The sequence below is a fragment of the Podarcis gaigeae genome (assembly GCF_964106915.1).
Source record: "Podarcis gaigeae genome assembly, chromosome: 10".
NCBI classification, from domain to species: Eukaryota; Metazoa; Chordata; class Lepidosauria; order Squamata; family Lacertidae; genus Podarcis; species Podarcis gaigeae.
In genome coordinates, this window is record NC_139686.1 from 17,160,349 (window position 1) to 17,178,909 (window position 18,561).

The 18,561-nt window shown below is 42.3% G+C and overlaps 2 protein-coding genes across 51 annotated transcripts in view; one reads left to right on the plus strand and one right to left on the minus strand.

Annotated features, from left to right (window-relative positions):
• The window catches only part of LOC310826186 (tigger transposable element-derived protein 1-like), a 1,677,490-nt gene that overhangs the window by 692,837 nt on the left and 966,092 nt on the right, over positions 1-18,561 (minus strand). The gene's annotated exons all lie outside the window — the stretch shown is intronic.
• Positions 1-18,561, plus strand: part of MICAL3 (microtubule associated monooxygenase, calponin and LIM domain containing 3) — a 182,881-nt gene that overhangs the window by 76,389 nt on the left and 87,931 nt on the right. For 21 of the 50 annotated variants that reach the window (XM_083699776.1, XM_083699734.1, XM_083699733.1 and 18 more), the window contains exons 9-17: positions 3,838-3,953; positions 6,173-6,299; positions 7,105-7,198; positions 7,757-7,904; positions 8,309-8,505; positions 9,129-9,241; positions 9,571-9,633; positions 10,459-10,632; positions 12,133-12,216. In XM_083699776.1, coding sequence (XP_083555902.1) covers positions 3,838-3,953; positions 6,173-6,299; positions 7,105-7,198; positions 7,757-7,904; positions 8,309-8,505; positions 9,129-9,241; positions 9,571-9,633; positions 10,459-10,632; positions 12,133-12,216 — 1,116 coding nt within the window. Of the gene's footprint in view, positions 1-3,837; positions 3,954-6,172; positions 6,300-7,104; positions 7,199-7,756; positions 7,905-8,308; positions 8,506-9,128; positions 9,242-9,570; positions 9,634-10,458; positions 10,633-12,123; positions 12,217-16,886; positions 16,986-18,561 lie in introns of all 50 variants that reach the window. The other 29 variants (XM_083699762.1, XM_083699767.1, XM_083699769.1 and 26 more) reach the window with 3 other exon arrangements.

The following is an 18,561-nucleotide window of genomic DNA, read 5'->3' on the forward strand; positions in this document are numbered from 1 at the left end:
GTGGTACACCCTTCGTTGCTCTCTCAGACCTACGTAAGAGGTGCTGCTCTTCTTTGCTTTCTGGTTCAACCTTTGGACTCTTTGGAGAACCAGTACCAATTGTAAACAGTGGTTCATCCTCCTCTTCTGAGGGTCTAGTCATTATGTGAGATTTCCTCTCAATGACTGTGACAACTGAGCTGTCTGAGCTATCGCTGCCATCATCAGTACTACTGAACTCAATAAAATCAACATCATCATCATCATCAGAATCATCATCACTTCCTGTGGGAAATGTGTGAACAATCACTCTCTCCTGTTCAGGAGCACTCTCTAGAAATTTTGTGAGAATCACCTTACCAGATTCAGACAAAATTACTCTGTAGAGACCCTTTTCATAACCCACAAAAATGCCTCTGGCATTCTTTACTCCACCCGGAGCTTCTGTTCTCACATAAGACCCAAAAACCTTGAAATGGGCAACAGAAGGTTTTCTGTGGAACAGTTTCTCAAAAGGAGAACTTCCCAACTCTTTTGAAAACTTTCTCAACCACGTATAACAAAATGACATTAGCGACTCAGCCCGGTACTCATGTGGCAGATGTGAACTAAGCAATTGTGCTTCCATTCCCTTTTGCAATTCTTTGTTCACCCTAACACAGACACATCTGTTCCAAGCTTCTTCGGAACTAGCAATTTTGTGTCTTATCCCTTTCTTCTTCAGGAACCTCTGGAAATCCTGTAAAAGAAAGATTGGCTTCTCATCTGTGCAAAGACAATTTATGTCAGCATCATGCATATTTTTAACCTTGTCACAAAACTCTTTAAACCTTTCTAAGGCTTCTTTCGGTCTCTCCAAAAGATAAATCCAGACAAAACCTGTAAAAGAATCAACACATATTAGGTAATACTTTGCATTGCCTCTAGATGGTGCTAAATGGACCAATCACATCAGCATACACCCGCTGAAATGCCCTGTTGACCCTCGAGGTCACCTTCTTGGTGTTCTCCTTGGCTACACCTGCAAAAGAAATCATGTTAGAATCACAAGAATTACATTCCATGTAATCACTTTGATCAAAAGTCAACAAATACAGTCCATCTTTCTCTTTGGCAGAAAGATACAACTCTCCATCTTTGTAGATCTCGCAGTGTTGATCATCATAGGACAGTTTTAGTCCCTTCTTGGCAATCTGCGAAACGCTGAGCAGATTGTACTTCAACTCTGGAACCAAATATACATTGTTTATAGTCAAGTTCAGACTTTCAAGATACACAGTCCCAATTCCGGTGGCTTCCAGCTCTTGACCGTTGGCTTGTTGTACAACGAAGCTTTGCTTCTTAAACGACAAAAATAGTCCTCTGTGTCCTTTCATGTGAACTGTCGCTCCCGTGTCCAAAACGAAAGAATTCCCCACTTCTGGTGTGGCTTTTAGGGACATCAAAGCCTTTGCAGCCTTTGCCTTTGGCTTGGTGTGACCTTTGTCTGACGCCTCAGACTTTGTGGAGCTTCCCTTGGCTCCTTTCTGCTGACGTGGCTTCTTACAGTACCGCTGAAGATGCCCAGTTTGCCCACAATTGTAGCATCGGACAACATTTAACGCTACAGCATTTTCTCCAGTAGCAACAGCAGTGGGGGTGTCAGAACTCCGTTCATGTCTCCCCCTGTCCTTGACTTCCAGGGCGGCAAGTCTGTCATGTTCATTCAGAACGACGGCAAAGACCCTGTCCGACGTTAGATCAGCTGCTGGGAGAGACCCCAGCTGACTGGCAACTGCTTTGTAAGTCCGATTCAGACTGTTGATCACCATGAAGCAAAACACTTCTTCCTGCAGACGGAAATTGCGTTCCACCATCTGTTGACGCAGAAATTTCATTTCCGTCAGGTGCGCTTGAACATCTCCATCAGGCGCAAGCCTCAGGTTGGTCAGCTTCTCAAAATACAGCAACGCTGAAGAACCTGCATCTCTCTGATGTGTCCTTCTCAGCGTGTCCCAAACATCTTTCGCGTGCTGTAAATCTTGTATATGAATAAGCTGAGAGTCTGATACGCACAGAATTATAGCTGTTCTGGCCTTCACATCCTGTGACTCCCAAGCACGCGTTGGTGCTGCAGGGATGGGGTTCTCAATCACCCCAAACAGTCTCTGATTCTGCAGCAAGGCCTTCATCTTAATAGACCAAGATGCATAATTGTCACTGGTCAGGAGGCTTGGAGAAGGCAGGCCTCCCCCCTTCTTGGCATCCATTTTGAGTCCTTGCATTGACTCTCAAACACAAGCCTCTAAAATCCAATAGCTGGCTTGTTTACACTCTGTGCACCTGGCAGCTATAACACTGGCCGCTTTGGAAAGTCCCTTTCCAACAGTTCCTTTGGGCCTAAGTCAAAACATAGGCTGTTTTGCCTCTCTGAGGCAAAGCCTGACTTCCAGCCCTCTCGTGAAACTGGCCTTCGTTGCTAAGCAACAGAATTCCTTTCCTTGGACAGGATTAACCACAGGAATGTTTGGAATGCAGAGCTCTTCTCTCTCGGAGCTGTTTTTCCCAAACCTTGCTCCCTTGAAGCAGAGAATGAATCAACCTGCATTCACACCTCTAAGCCCAAAAATCTCATACCTGGGCTCCGTTGCTTGGCTTTCAGCTTCTTCTGGTCAGCTTCTGGCTGCAGAGAAACAGCTTTCTCACCTCAGGCCTCCATGGAGCAATGAATACAGCAGCTCTGCCACTCTTTCTGCAGACTTCCATGGATCGTAGAAACCATCAGCTCTGCTACCACTGTTGGAATTCTAGCCCGGTCAGAGGTATGTGCCTATCTGTTCAGGCACCGGCTGAATTCCTTTGACCTCCCTCTGACCGGGCTAGAATTCCAACAAGTTTGGGAGCCCTCCAAAGCAACTTTGGGATGCAGAGGCTGTAGGCAGGAGGGGAAATCACAGAAAGTTGTTCACCTCCTTTCTACTGACAGAGGGAGGCATCACCATCAGCTGTGTGACACCACTGGAGAAAATCCAACTCAGAGTAGACCCATTGAAATTAATGCTGCTAACTTAGACACGTCCATTAACTTTGGTGGGTCTACTGTGTAGGACTAGTGTTGAATACCACCCAGTGATCTTGTGGGGCAGGGTTCTGTGCATAAAGAATAATTACTTTTTTTCTGTAAATGTGTGGAGAACTATCAAAAGACAACTTCCATCACTATCTAGTTCATTTGAATAGGGGTGGACTATTAATTGCTCTCTATCAACACACTGCTTTTTCTCCAGAATCCACATCAATTAAACAAACCTATACTGAATAAATTTTAAAAAGTAACTTGCATGATGAAAGGAGGCGAGCTTTCTCACAGTTCAGAACGTTTTGATGCATGCTAGTGTTGCTTCTTTTGCAGCTCTCTTGCCTCTGGCTTCACATGGAAGTAGTGGAGTGTTGTTGTAGGTCTTACATATATATGCACATCCAGACATGGGTGTGACTTGCAGGAGTGTCCTTGTGACTTGAAAAACGCAACATGCAAAAGAGACCAGATGAGTAACTGCTGGAAGTGCTCCCCCCCCCATTGCTCTGCTATGACTTGAAAAGAAGCATGGTTTATAGAGCCTGTAATTGGGTAGCAAACAACAATTAGCAGTCTGTAATTGACTTAAATGGCATATCTGGCTTTGGAAAGCTACTGTGGCAGCTTAGGGGATAAGGGTGCATTGGAATTATTAGATGTTGCTCCTACAGAGGCTTGGAGGGATTCCGGGTCTTAAGGCAGTATTGCAATATGTCAGCTTCTCATGTTTTCTTAGGGAACTTATTCTCTTCTTCTTCTTCCTCCCCCCTCCCCCATTGCTTCTTTGTGGTCTCTTCTAGCCATTCTGGCCGATGGGAACTGGAATTGCGAGGGGCTTCCTTGCTGCCATGGATTCTGCCTGGATGGTACGAAGCTGGTCTCTGGGAACAAGTCCTTTGGAGGTTCTGGCAGAGAGGTAAAGAAATTTCTGTGTGTTTTGTGGTGGGGGGTAGAGAACAAACATGAATTCTCTCCAGATGAGAGAGTGGCCTGGTTCACATGTCACTTTAAACTGTAATTCCCTGCGGCTACTGTACTGCAAATGAAATATGCCAGAGTGTGGCTTGTTGTGTATCCCAAACACGGGCTTGTTTTCCCCAAAACAGGCCAGAAGCAGTAGTCAAGTTTAGTTCTTGGTTTATGACTCATGGCTTGTTTGTAACAAGCAAACTCTGAGCCCTCATTCGGATGACATGGCAAGCTGGACTCTGGTTTGTTTCACCTGTGCAGCAGCAGCAGGAGTTAGTAGAGGGGAAGCATTCAGGGAACTTTTGAGTATTGCGAACTAGCGTGCTGCTTGTTCATATTAAACCACAGTTCGTTTTAAACTAGGGTTTAATGTGACGTGCAAACTGGGCCATAATATGGAAGTGTCTGTGGCTCCTTAATATACCTGCAGAAATCATGCGATATTTATGCAGGCACGAACCAACCTTAATTCTGCACCTTTTTTGTCCGATTGCATTTCAGTTTCCCCACTCTTTTTTGCTGTGCTTTTCTTTGTGTGTTTTTCTGCTGAATTTGTGTAATTCCACCCAGACACATTAGGAAGTTTCTCTTTGTGTGCAGAATCAGATTTAATGGTCATGTGGAGCAGTTTTCATACCATTGTCTTCCTGCAAGCAACACAGGGTTTTTTTAAGTGGGATTACTTTATGTATACTTGCAATGGTTTTACAAGAGAGATTAGATAGAGAAAGAGACTCCTGTCTAGTTGGACTCTCACTGCAGTCCTGTGTATGTCTGCTCAGAAATAAGCCCCGGTGAGTACTGTGACACTTGCTCTGGGGTTAAGTGTGTTTAGTCTTGGAGAATATAGGGATTTCATCCCACGTCTGATATTGGTGCTCTAATCACTAGTCCTCATTTCCTGAGTGAATAATACATGAGGAGCCATGAACAGGGACATTGTAAAAAATTATCCAAGCAACTTGCAGGAAGGATGTCCTTAATGAGATGTAACCTTTCACGTGGCAATAGTGGGAAGAACTATGAAGGAGAACACTAATTCAAGTGTAATTAGTAAATATAAGATTGAGGTCCAGACTCTTCTTCTGCCAGCTTCTCCCAGTATTCTAAGGACAGATCAGTTGACAAACGAGCACTTCTGGGCCTACCTACCTTAAAAGGCTTTGAAGCCAAGCAGCAATGTAATTAAGATGAAAATTGTTCTTCTGAGTTCAAAATTGTTCTTTTCTGAGTCACATTTCATTCCTTATGCTGTTGTATAACAGCATTGTTAACTTCTGGTGTCATGCCCTGGCACAGGCAAAGGTTGTGATAGAAGTTTACTTCATACACACAGGAGAGACAAGAGAAATTGTAACAAATTAAACAGATGTTATCGTGCTAATCGCTAATTCCTTTATTCTCTGTCTAACCTTCTCATAAGCTGCCCCCCCTCACTGCTCACCCTCACTCTGAATTCTCTCAACTCACTCTCCTAACTGATTTTTCCAACTGCCTTTGAATGTTGCCATTACTCATCAGTCGGCTCCTCCTAGCATTCCAAAAATGCTCAGGCATTGCACAGGCCCCAAATATTGCATGGCAGGGTGAAATTCATCAGGTAGTTGGGTTTGCTTTGTTTTGTTTGTTACTGCATGGCAAGGCTCCAGCAAATAGGTGCATCTGTCGATGGCTTTCCACATACTTGTGGTCAGGCAAACACAACTTAGGTGAATCAGAAACGCCGGCTGCTTTTGTACTATCCTACTTAAAACGAGGTAAATATTTCTGGTTCTTTTAATTGAATGGAAAAAGTGAGTCTTGAGTTTCTGGGCTCAGGCCAACCGTGTCATAAGGGATTGCTTGAAACCTAAATATAATCAGTTAAATGACAGAGTGCCTTGAAATATTTACAGAAAGGACATCACATTTACAAATCAGTTAAAATGAACAGAGCGCCACACTTTTAGCTTTTCACATGCGCGTGGGACAGTTAGGTATTGTCCTAAGCAGCAACAAATGATAACTGTTTGCCATAGATGGCAAAGAGAAACAATTGCTAAGTGGGGTGAAATAATTTTGTTCAGTGATGACTGCTGGAAAAGGCGTTGACTGGGCAACGTTTCATGTCATTGAAGGCACTCTTTTACGTCACCGGTACTAATGCCATTGTCTTCTTTCTCCTAGGGAGAGCATCTATAGATTATTGCCTCAGACCACCCCTGAGAATGTGAGCAAAAACTTTAGCCAGTACTGCATTGACCCTGTCACACGGTATCCAAACATCAATGTCAACTTCCTGCGACCAGCCCAGGTGATTGCTTTAATCCTGGGCTCTTCCAGTGTGCTTAAATGCACTTTGAGTCCCGTGTCGCCTTGATGTGGCTGTCTTTATCTCTTCTTGTCTGTGTACTGTACCTTGAGTCAGATGTAAGAGGGATTGTTGGGAAGAGCTGGGATAGCCACGCAAAGCTTTGCGTTGCTTTCTTGTTTCTTGTTTTCCTCCTCTAAAAACTAGGTGTGTCTTATGGCCGGGTGCATCTTATGGAGTGAAAAATACGGTAGATTTTATCTGTCTATCTATCTGTCTATCATTAATCAACAGACAGGACGAGTGGAGCAGGCAGAAATCCATTGTCCAAAGTTACCCTAACTTTGTAACTTAGTATTCATTTATTTTACATATTTATATTTATTTATTTATTGCTTTTTTGGATTGCGGAGAAGAACAAAATACAAAGCCAGTATAAAACAAAATCAATATACAACATGAAAGTAATGGCTACAAGACAGAAGCTTGCCATGAAATAGAAGCTATACAGCCTTTGAATCCCATCAGGGATGTTGATTTCTTTCGTTCTCTCTCTCTCTATCTTAAAGGATGTTGATTTCTACATTTCGTTGGGTATATTTTAAAATTAGGGTGTTGAAGCTGGGGCTGAAGTTTGAATCCAGCATTTGGAAGGCCAGAGGGTGCTCATCCCTGCTGTCATGAGAGTGACTATTCTGCAGATACTTACATAGTTCACTCGCACCTGTGTCATTCAAGGAATGCTTAACTTTTTTGCATTCTTCTTTGAAGCTTGAGATAATAATCAAATGTTTTTGAACTGGTGCAGGTACGTCATTTGTATGATACAGGAGACTTGAAAGACATTCACTTGGAAATAGAGAATTTGGTGAACTCCAAGACACCAAAGTTGTCGCGGAATGGTAAGCTCCCATTCTTCCCCATTCCTTTTGTGGCACTTTCTTCTCTCCCCTCTCATGAGTTTCAAAACCACAGTCTATGTCAGTGGCAATCAGAAGTCACGTTCTCAGATGATACATTTTAGAAGAGTATTGCCTGGATATTTTCTTAAAAGCCGTGTTCAATGTCCCTTAGTGACTTCAAAGTCCCTTTGACAATTTGCAGTCTTTGATAAACACAAGCTGTATTATTTAACTTTTGTGTACAGGCATGATAATGGAAAATGTTATTTGAAGTTTTGTGGGGGGGGCAGAAGGATATATTCCTTTTTACTTCATCAGTACGCTCCTTATCTATTTACTGTACACTTTGGTCATTTTTAAACTTTTTTTGACCATAGGAACGCATTAATTGATTTTCAATGCATTCCTATGGGAATCCGTGCTTCGCAAGACGAAAAATTCGCAAGACGAAAAAACTCGCAGAACGAATTAATTTCGTCTTGTGATGTACCACTGTATTCTGGACAACAGTGCTGAGCACCTGGAACAACAGTTGCATATCTGTGTGTTTGTATTTAGAGTCGGTGGCTCGCTCTAGCAAACTCCTGGGCTGGTGTCAGAGGCAGACGGACGGATATGCCGGTGTAAACGTAACAGATCTTACAATGTCTTGGAAGAGCGGCCTAGCGCTGTGTGCCATTATCCACCGATATCGCCCTGACCTCATGTAAGAAACTGAATGTTAAGTTGAAGAGGGCATCCTGACGCTAGATGGTCCGAATGGTGTGGGGGTCGGGAGAGGAGTAAGAATTGCTGAATGAGGCCAATGACCCATCTAGTCAGCATTCTCTTGTCATAATGGCGAACCAGATGCACGGGGGAAGCCTGCAAGCAGGAAACGAGCAAAGATCACTCCCCTCCTGTAGTATTCAGAAGGAAACTGCTTCCAGCCATGGAGGCAAAGCAATAGCCCTCATGGCCAGTAGCTGTCGATAGTCTTGTCCTCCATAGAAATGAGAGGAGATAATGAGATAAGATCTGGTGGCTGCTAGTGGGAGGATTTTGTAGTTTCCTAATGGTTAGTGGGTATAGAGAAATTAACCTTTAGGCAACACATTTTCTTCTCTCCAGAGACTTTGACTCTCTAGATGAACACAATGTAGAGAAGAATAACCAGCTGGCATTTGACGTTGCTGAGAAAGAGTTTGGGATCTCTCCCATCATGACTGGCAAAGATATGGCATCAGTTGGTGAACCAGACAAGCTGTCCATGGTCATGTATCTCACCCAGTTCTACGAAATGTTCAAGGACTCTCTTCCTTCTGGTGGTAAGAAAACTAGGATATATCTGCTAGAAATAGTTCTTGAACGCTGTATGCCAAGCTGGGGATTTTTTCTTTCTTTCAGGGGTCATTGACTCATTGGTGGTGGGCAATCTACAGCTACACACAGTTATTAATTTATTGCTTCATTGTGCGTTTTTAAGTGTATTACAAATGCCACAAATATTTAAAAATTGTAACGCCTAGGAAGGCATTTGGGGTGTTTGCTGCTTCCTGAAGCGCCAGCTTCACAGGTAAGGATCCAGCAGCAATGTTGTAATCTATCCCTGAATTGGAGATGAATATTCCTATTGGGAATATTTCTGATGGAACAGAGAAAGCAGACAGGGAAAGGTTGTATGCCTCTTCTAAAATGAGTTCTGAACAACTTTAAGCAAAAATATCTTAAATGGTCAGTCCTTTTCTAGAATGGAAAAGAGATTGAATAGAATATTGATTTGGGTGTTTTGCTGCATAAAGTTTAGGAAAAGGAAAAGTGAGAGGGCAGAGAGAAAAAGAAGGATATAGAATGCTAATGCTCATATATGAGAAGAAATGGAACTCTCTTTAGGGTGTTTAGTCTCAGATTTTGCTATGTCTCAACTAATCGTATTTGTTTCTGCTCACAGATAACCTGGAACTGAATGCAGAAGAAAAAGCTGCATTAATTGCTACCGCTAAATCTCCAATCTCCTTCTTCAGCAAATTGGGGCAGAGCATCTCTCGGAAACGGACACCAAAGGTAGTCACAGTTGCTTTGGGAATAAATTTGTAGAAAGAGTGCTTATGTTTATGCCCAGTTCAGGGACACGCTGATCCACCTTGAGATGCTTTGTTGATGGTGTCATCTAACTTGGAAACATGGGAACCTTCCCCAAATCACTTGTAATTCAGGTTACCCAGAGCTAATGCATAGCCCTAGGACATGCCATCAGCTATTCAGACACCTGCTTATTTTAGATGAGAAGGTTAGGTATGACTTTTACTTAAAATGCAAAGTAGATTTATTATAGGCATTATTATAGGCTGAGAAAATATGGGCTCAATGTTTTTCCCCCTTTCTCTGCCCAGGATAAAAAGGAGAAGGACCTGGATGGTGCAGGAAAGAGGAGGAAGACAAGCCAGTCAGAAGATGTAAGAAAGAGAGTAATCTGTTTTGTTTTATTTTCCGTTTTGCCTTCCTCTTCACAGGAGGTTCCTCCCAAAAGCAACTGTTCAATTTTCTGTGTGCAAGGGAGAGGATTCAGCCATGTGATCCCGCCTCTATTTTAGCTCAGAAACATGCCCCCCCTCCAGGTGTTTGTAAAACCAAGTTATCCACCCAAACTGTCAGAGAGGTGTAATTGTTTTGAATACAAAAGGCTCTGATTATGGTCACTGTTTTGCTTACTGCAAGATGTTTCCAGCTAAACCTGAGCAATGTTGCTTTGATATGTTTGGAGGTGAGCTTTCGGGAATATATGAAGATATGCAGTGCATCCTGATAGAGAGATATACAGTACGTTAGCATTTGTGATCTTGATCAATGGGATTTTCCTCTTTGAATTCCTCTTAATACTATGGCATGCGGGGGAGGGAGTCAGTTAGCTCAGATGGGCAAGTTCAGGTTAGCTTTACTGAAATTTTGGAACTCTCGGGACCTCAGGCAAACGTCTTTCCCATCACCTGCTCTCTGATCCTTTCAGCTCAAAGATGGAGATTGAACCAGAGGACCTCCTGCGTGCAAAGATTGTGTTGTATCCCTGAGCTATGGCCCCTTCCTTCTGTTTATCTTAATTTCATTGCACATTCTCATAGCAGGAGCAATTTAGCAGGTAGATGGGCATATAGTGAGCAGGGTAAACTGGCGAGAAGGAAGATGTGTTTTGAAAATTAGGAGTGATGCACAAAATTGGAGATATGCGGAAAGTGTCTCTGGAAAGGGAATCCATTAGTGTATAATCCATTTCAATTTGCCAGGAGGACTCTTCCCGAAGCTACCGAGAAGAGAGGCCCACTCTGGTGAGCGCCCTGACAGAGAGGAGAATTGATGCCGCCATTGGGAATCAGAATAAAGTGAAGTCCATGGCAACACAGCTGCTGGCCAAATTTGAGGAGAATGCCCCCGCACAGTCCACAGGCATCCGGAGACAGGTAGGAAGAGGCTTTTCAGCTTGAATGTCATTTGCATCTCAGCTAAATGGCTTAGCTAGTAGGATGTTTTGGGTTTTTCTGGCAGGGAGAATCTGGAGGCTTGTTGGCTTTGACCAGGGTACCTCCTTTTTCTCAAATAAGTCATATAGGTGAAACATCTTAAGGATAGAGGGGAAACTCCATCCTTAGTAACTACTGTTCTTGCACTTACGGGTTTTGTACTATTTTGATAGAGGCAGCTTTTCTAATGCAAAGAGCTGCTTGCATGTTGCTCCATCTTTGCCCCAAGGATTAGAACAGTTCTTCAGTTCTGTAGGTTTAACCAGGCTTTCGATTCATGCAGATTTCTGTATGACGATACTGTTGGCTTCTGCCACCCCCATTTGTTCATATGCATGTTTTATGCCCCATTCTGGGAGATGCAGCTACATGAGTTGTGTGTGTCAAGTGAGTCATCTATGAGCTAATCTTTGGTACGGTGCCATCAGTTGAACATACGAGAGAAGGCTCCCCATCGTTTGCCCTGTGAATCACTCCATACATAACCAGATTTCCTGTTTAGGAAAGCAGATCCTCCTAGCTGGAGTGCTGCACTCATCACCTTGGCACCCTGTGTAATTTTAACCTGCTTGAGCATAGTTGGGAAAGTTTAATAAAAGAAATCTGCGAACATAGAAAATCCATTTTATAATATACTGCAAGCGGAATCATGTTTTCACTTGCAATTCTGTCATAGGAATGTCTTCAGGGCAAGGGAGTACACAAGGACTAAAACAAATTCATATTGTTGAAGCAAGCATGCTGACCTGCCATATCCCAGGGGAATATCCAAAACACCAAATGGGCCATAGGAAAACTTTTTTCTGTCCCTTTAATATGGCATTTTCTGAGTGTGAAAGTAAAAGAAAGCAGAGGCTTTCAAAAATAATGCTTTAGCCCTCTAGCAAAGTGCCTGTTCTTTTACCCCTCCTCAAATTGTGTCCATTTCGGTTCTTCAGGAAGGTGGGTAGAAAAACCCATAAAAGCCTATCAGTAGAGAATCCTTCCTGAAGCCAATAATCTCGGTTAAGATGCAAGATTTTGGAGCCTTCTCCATCACGGTTTGAGAATGAATGTGCAGCTGCTTCGCTCTCAATTCTTGAGAGAATTCCAGGAATGTTTGGTTCTCTAATAGTTTAAACCCCTTTCAGCTGCAACCTAACATTATTAAAATAAACCATTCCAAAATAAATAAAATGCGGCCCTCTATATCTTAAGTTCGCATCTTCCTTTTTTCTTTACTTTTCTCCATTTTCATACGATTTTATTTGCCAACTAATTTTTCCTTACTCCGTTTTTTTTTCTTCTTCTCCTAAATGTCTGTCTGCTGACCACCCTGGCCCAACATTTACCTCATCCCCTTGTGGGTTTCTTTGTGAGTTTCGTTTTGCGTTTGGTGTTAATGCCCTCTGTGGCCTCCATCCTGCTTATTCTATGACCTGCATGCAACAGTCTGCCCAGCCTTATCAAGACCGTGCTCTCACCCAGCCAGCCTACCGACAGCGAGAGCAGGGCCGCTTTGCCCCCATGCCTCAGTGGAAACAGGTAAAATGAAACCGAATGAATGACTGTGATGCTCAATCCATCTAAGCTACCACCCCATTGGCTGCTGCTTTTCCATACCAAATTTCCAGGTTATTCCTGTGGACTGGCACTGTTTTAAAAGGGAAAGCCTGTATGTAATTTGACAGTAGGTGTGGCTCACATTAAAGGGCTATGTCATCTTTTCACTGTCTCCCTGTTCCTGACCATTGGTGAATATTTGAGCAGAAGTTGTGCTCGCTTGTCCAGCTAGGGGCTTACTCTTGTAAATGAGCCTTAGGAAACTCAGTCTATGTTTGCTTACCTGTTAATTTGTGTAATCCAGATTTGATTTCTGGAGGGTTCAAGAGCGGGTTGGGTAATCAGTTAATGTGTTTTGACAACATTGTTCTGGTATCCATGAAGATCACTCAAAGGGGAGATCCTAAACATTGGAAAACAGAATGGGAGAATCAACCATTTGTCTGAAGTAAGAGATAGAGAAGAGAGATGTTCCTTGTTATTATACTGTACCTCCTCTGCTTGTGATTTCTCACAGGCCCATATTAGCAGGTTGAGGTCATTGTGTACTGATCACATTTCTTACTGCCTATAATAGAACCCTGAACTATCCATTTTCATTGAAACTGGTAAGACTTTTGTCATTCTTGCCATGGACTTTGGTCTTCATCTTCAGAGGCATTGCTTTCTTTGAAATAACTATTCCACTTGTAACAGACAAGATATTGACAGCTGTTTTCGTATTTAATTTTTAAAAGTTCTAATATTCTCCATCGCTTTCAACTGAGGGATTTTATTTTACTTTTTAAATTGGAATTGAATGGTAGTGTCAGTAAGAAAACCACACCAATCCAACCCAAGTTTGCCTGATTGGAATAGATAATTTAGGAAACAGATTTTATCACCTTCTGCTCTGGCTTGTAGTTGCTATACTAGCATTATTTAAAACATATTTTGTATAGAGATTCTTCGTAATGTAACGATGGCAGGGCTTTCCCATCCCATGATGAATTAGCATGAGCAAATAAAAATCATTTCAGAAAATAAATGCAGGAATAGCTTGTGCGTCAATACGCTTTTTGTAAATACTGTTTCTATATTCAAGAGATCTGAAAAAGGGATGAGTGAGAGTGATACAGCTTCTGATATTATTTCCTCCCTTCAAATGTGCTTAACACATAGATGGAAGCAGGGGTAGAAATGAATTAAGGTCACCAGCCTGCAACTCCAGTAAGCTCATGTTGCTGACCATCTTTTCATCCATCATCATCTGCTATTCATCGCACTCCATTCCATGGAGTGTCCACAAATATGCTTTTGCTTTGGGTAGCCACCACTGGGCCAGAAGACACAGGCCTCCACCCTTTTCTGGCTAAAGTTGTGCACGCCTTTTGCAGGCAGTGGAGGTGAGGGCACTTCATCCAAGCCAGTTAGATACTTTTGAATGTTGCAGAAATTCAGCTCAAGCTGTCCAGTAACTAGGAAACATGAGCTGGGTTCAGTACCATGAACCACGGAAATTATTTGCTGGAAAAGAGATTTTTCAAAAGGGCAGGATGACTTTCTATTTAGCATGTCATTAAAATCTAAGACTCTTGCAACAGTCCCATGCATGTTTAATTGGTTGTATTGAACTGAATTGTTCTTACTGCCAAGTAGGTACACCTAAGATCACAAACCTACATCCACATAACCCATACACATGTGACTTTCTACTTTCTGTTTGTCTAGACTGGTATTTTCCAGATTTGTCTGTTTGGCCTAAATTCATAGCCATAGCCTAGATTCAAATTTTCATAGCTTCACTGGGATATTGTTATCCACATAAATCCCATGGTTATTACTATTGTATTTGATGAGAGAGTGCTTTTGGCCTTGCCAGAGATTTTAGGGTATAGGCAAACCTGCTTTGGCTGGGCATGTTCTTGAGGCATTTCACTCTTGCCTGATTTTCCAAGTACAGTTAACAGAATAATTTGGGTACATTCTGTTAAGATTCTTCAGGCTTTTTTGAAGGCAGATAAATGGGTTTTTCCAAACTTCAGTTTAGACACTTCGATATGGTGAATCAAATCCAACAATTCACATGGAAAGTACCTGTCTCTCTTGCCTAGAAGGTTCCAGCATGTCAGATGTACTATCCTATGTTTGCTTTCTTGAGAAGACATGGCAGAACTGGTATTTAAGAATTCTAGGAGACACTTGAATGAAAACATGGTCCGGGTCGTAGGGAAAGATGTGGCCGGCAAACCCTGTTCTCTCTAGCTTTCCATCTGACCCTGATTTTTGCACCTGATGAACTGGCCCCTCAGTTTGCTACTGTTTATACAGGTAATCAGCTTGATCCATGAGTCCTGTTTACCCCCATTGATTTAAGAAATGCAGTCAAGTGTGTTCACTGCCTCTGTACCAGTTCCTGTTGCCTAATTTTTCTTTTAGCGCTACAGAGAAAGTATACAGTACAATGAGAAGTACCTGCACAATGCAAAGTGGCTCTGGAAAGTCATGGGTATGTGCATTAAGGAAGGGACTCTTAAAATAATTCCTGAGTCAATGTGTTTTTTTGTTTTTACTGCTCCACCAACACTTAGGTCAACACATCCACCGTTCTTTTCAAGAAAATATCCATGATATCCATGATCATGCTACGAGTTGTTAAGCCCTTAAAGAAATGGGATTGAATTACCTGCAGGAGTTATGTGCATGATTATAAAATATCCTTGCCTCTGATGGTTACTCTTTGAGGATTTCTTGATTGGTGTCTTATTAAAAAGAGCTGAATCTGCTGTGCTGCTAGAGATGGTGGAAACCCATGCTATTACGTGTCATGGGAATAATTGTGTCTTTTTGTTAATTTCAATGAACTTCATCTCATTCTCTTAACTTCATCATTCATTTGCATACTGACATCACTTGAGAGAGGTGTGTGTGTGTGTGTGTGTGTGTGTGTGTGTGTAAAACAAAGGAAGCCTGTGAAACTGGAAGTTGCTTGTTTGAAGTCTGGGTTCAGAGGGTGGTAAGTTCAAGATGTTGTTGTCAAGGAATATATCTGTCTCGTGTTTTTCTTGGAAGGATATATGGATATGCAGTAAACACACTCTTTTTGGTAATGATAACACTCAAAGATCCATTTGAGTTGAAGTGACCAGAGCCAGCCATTGAGATGGAATAGAACTATGCCAGCCAACCTGTTTCTGTCAAGTGGAATCTTCCTCCATTTTATACTTACTAATGTGAGCATCATTTACTACGGGCCTTTTCTGAACTCAGAAATGCATCCTACTTGAAGATGGAATACAATGTTCTAATTATAGGAAGGCCAGCAGGTGTGACTGCCACCTTAACGAAAAAGCAACGAACATTATTCTCTTAGCTAATTTTTTTTTAGAAGGCTATATGAGGTGGACATGATCTGGCTAAAATTGGTGGGAGACAGTCAATGACGTCCTGGATTTTATTAAGGGTCCCCATTAGCTTTCTCCTTTCCCCTCAGTTTGAGCAGGGATGGGAAACATTCCTAATGTGCCTTATGGATGAGTTAAAAGTGCTTAAGATTCATCTTTTAAGAAGGGCTTTTGGATTTGCATAGCAAAAAAATAAAAAAATTCAAAGTGGACCAATATTTTCAAAATAAGGAACATTAGTGGTGGTGGTATTTATATACTGCTTTTTGAAACACAGCACTGCCTGCCCCCCCCCCCCCAGGAGGGCATTTTATACAACAAAATACACAGTCAAGTGCAATTTTAAAAATCCCATTTTGGCTTTTGGCTGGACTAGAAGGGGGTACCAACCCCCAACCCCCAGTACACATAAATATGAGCATCAGGAATGAACGGAGATTTGCATATTTTTTGTCATGTTAACATTCAGCTTCCAGCATTTAGTCTGCGGCAAATAAAAGTTTGGTAAAATTTCTTTATTTTATGCCCTGCACCTTTTGGTGTGTGTTACATTTGAAAGGAATAGGGTATTCTGTAGCTCAACAGCAGCTGCATAAAAAATGCCCTTTTTAGACATGGGCCAATTTGATGCCTTTGAGATTCCAAACAGAACTACTTATATTTGAATCCCTGTTACCCGAATTTCATTTATATATCCCTCATGTCACCTGTGGGTTGAGCCATTCAGATAAATGAGGCATCATAAAATTGCCAGCTATGCATGTAGTGACACGGGGACTTCAAACGACATTGTCCACCTCATGAGGAAATACAGCTCACTTGCGTTGATGCGCAACAATGCTGGTTCCTACTTGTCAACTGAGAAAGAGAAGCAAGATCAACATCCTCCGCACGATGCATTTCTGAGGCCTTGCTCACATACAGACACAGTGGTGGTGGTAAAATTATCCCTGGACAACTTTAGATAGGCAACCATATGGTTGAATGAAAAATTCCCTGCTCCAATGCCAGCTTTCTGTTAGGCAAAGGCTGTGCTACTTGGTAGTACTTAGTTTTTGTGTGTGCTGAGGGACCATTCAGAGCCCTTCCACTCCCAGGTAACCTGAACTGGTATAATCCAGGAAGAATTTTAATATTTCATCCGCTGTTTGGGGAAACTTTAGTCTGTGGCCTTGCCACAACTAATAACCATCATCATTGACCATGTTTCTTCTTGTTCTATTATTATTATTATTATTCTTTTCTTTTCTCCCTTGTTTGTAAACAAAGATGAGGAAAAAGGAGCGTTCTCGGACCTGCCCCAAAAAAGTGATCATGCTCTCTTCTTCCTCCATTTGCACTTCCTCTCCATCGTACCCCAGTCAGCAGGTGATTTCATTCTGCATGCTCTGTCCTCCTTTCCCTCTCTTCCTGCTTCCACAAGTAGGCCACATACCCTTTCTGTTTTGAGTTTTCTCCTAGTGTCAGCAGACCTCTTGATCTTCCCTTCCCCAAAACCAGTAACACAAGCAAACCCAGAATTCCTTTTATCATTGTTTGATTTAAGGTAACCCCAGAGTCGGTCACGACCGGACCTAATGGTCAGGGGTCCCTTTACCTTTTACCTTTACACATATAACTTCTTACATTCTGTTGTTATGGTTACGTTGTGTAGTAGGTTGGTGTACCAAACAAAAACCTGAGATCTTAGTAAAGGTTGCTGTTGATAGCGCCCAGTTGTTATATTGGGTGCTGTAAGAGGAGTGACATACTGGTTTCTGGATCTAAAATGAGCAGTCTAGGTGGCCTTCAGCTTGGTTTTGCATTGTAATGAGAAGAGAAGCATAATCTAATGCTTCTGTGGGCTTCCCATTCATTGCTGAGATTACAGGTGCATCCTTTATCCATCTGTTTGTTTATTTGAAGTACTTACATGCTACCCTTCAGAGAAAAGCCACTCACTCCCAAGGCGGCTTACAAAAGATATTTCAGGACAATTTAGCGGTTTAGGATATTTTTTCTCTCCCCTGCCCCCATTAAATACCACTGAAAGGGGTATCCTATCTCAGGATCAGAGCTTATCCTGGACCTTACTTTCTCTCTAATGAAAATAAGTTAGATAATGTGCCTAAACCTGCCTTCTCTGGCCTGTTCTAGTACAACTCTCATTACCCCAGACCATTAGCCATGCTGTGTAGGGTTGATGGAAGTTGGGGGTCCAATGATATCCTCAGGGCACCAGACTGGGGAATGTTAGCCTTGAAGCAGATTCTTACATTTGGCCTGTGATGTGGGAACTGCTGCAGCACCTCTCCCACAACACCCGGATGACTTTGTTTCATAAAGGGGTCGTGCAGACACCCTACGATTTGCTAGAATGTAAACCCATTGTTGTACCTACATTACTTAGAAGTTGGGGGAGGCCAGGATGCTCCCCACTTCACGAGAATGACAAGGAATTCCAAAACATAGCCCCCAAAAGTCCTCCAGGTTTTACCAATTCTAGCCTGCTGCGGTTTCCCTTACTTTCCTAGTGTGTTGTGCTGCTCTTACTTACCTCCACCAACTGACCATAGTACCACTAATCAGCATGGCAGTGGTCTAGAATGCCTGGGCCCAGCTGTGTTACCTGGCTTTGGGACCTTGGGAAGCTTTCCTCATTTCCTGGTCACCCTCCCTCACTGACGTTGTTAAAACATTCCTCCAAAGTGGTTTATTGTTGAATGCTTTGTTCAAATCAGGCACCCCAGTTACATGATTGTGTAAAAAATGTGGGGGCCTTGAGTCAATTTATAATAAATGGTTTTATTTGATAATAAAATTAGATAGCAGTGCAAAATACACTGATACAATACGGGGCAGTCGTACAATTTATCTCAACATCAATGACATATTTTATTGGTATCGCGCCATGTTGAACGTTCCGTTTGCGCAAGCATTGCAACTTGCCGAAAAGAATAATTCC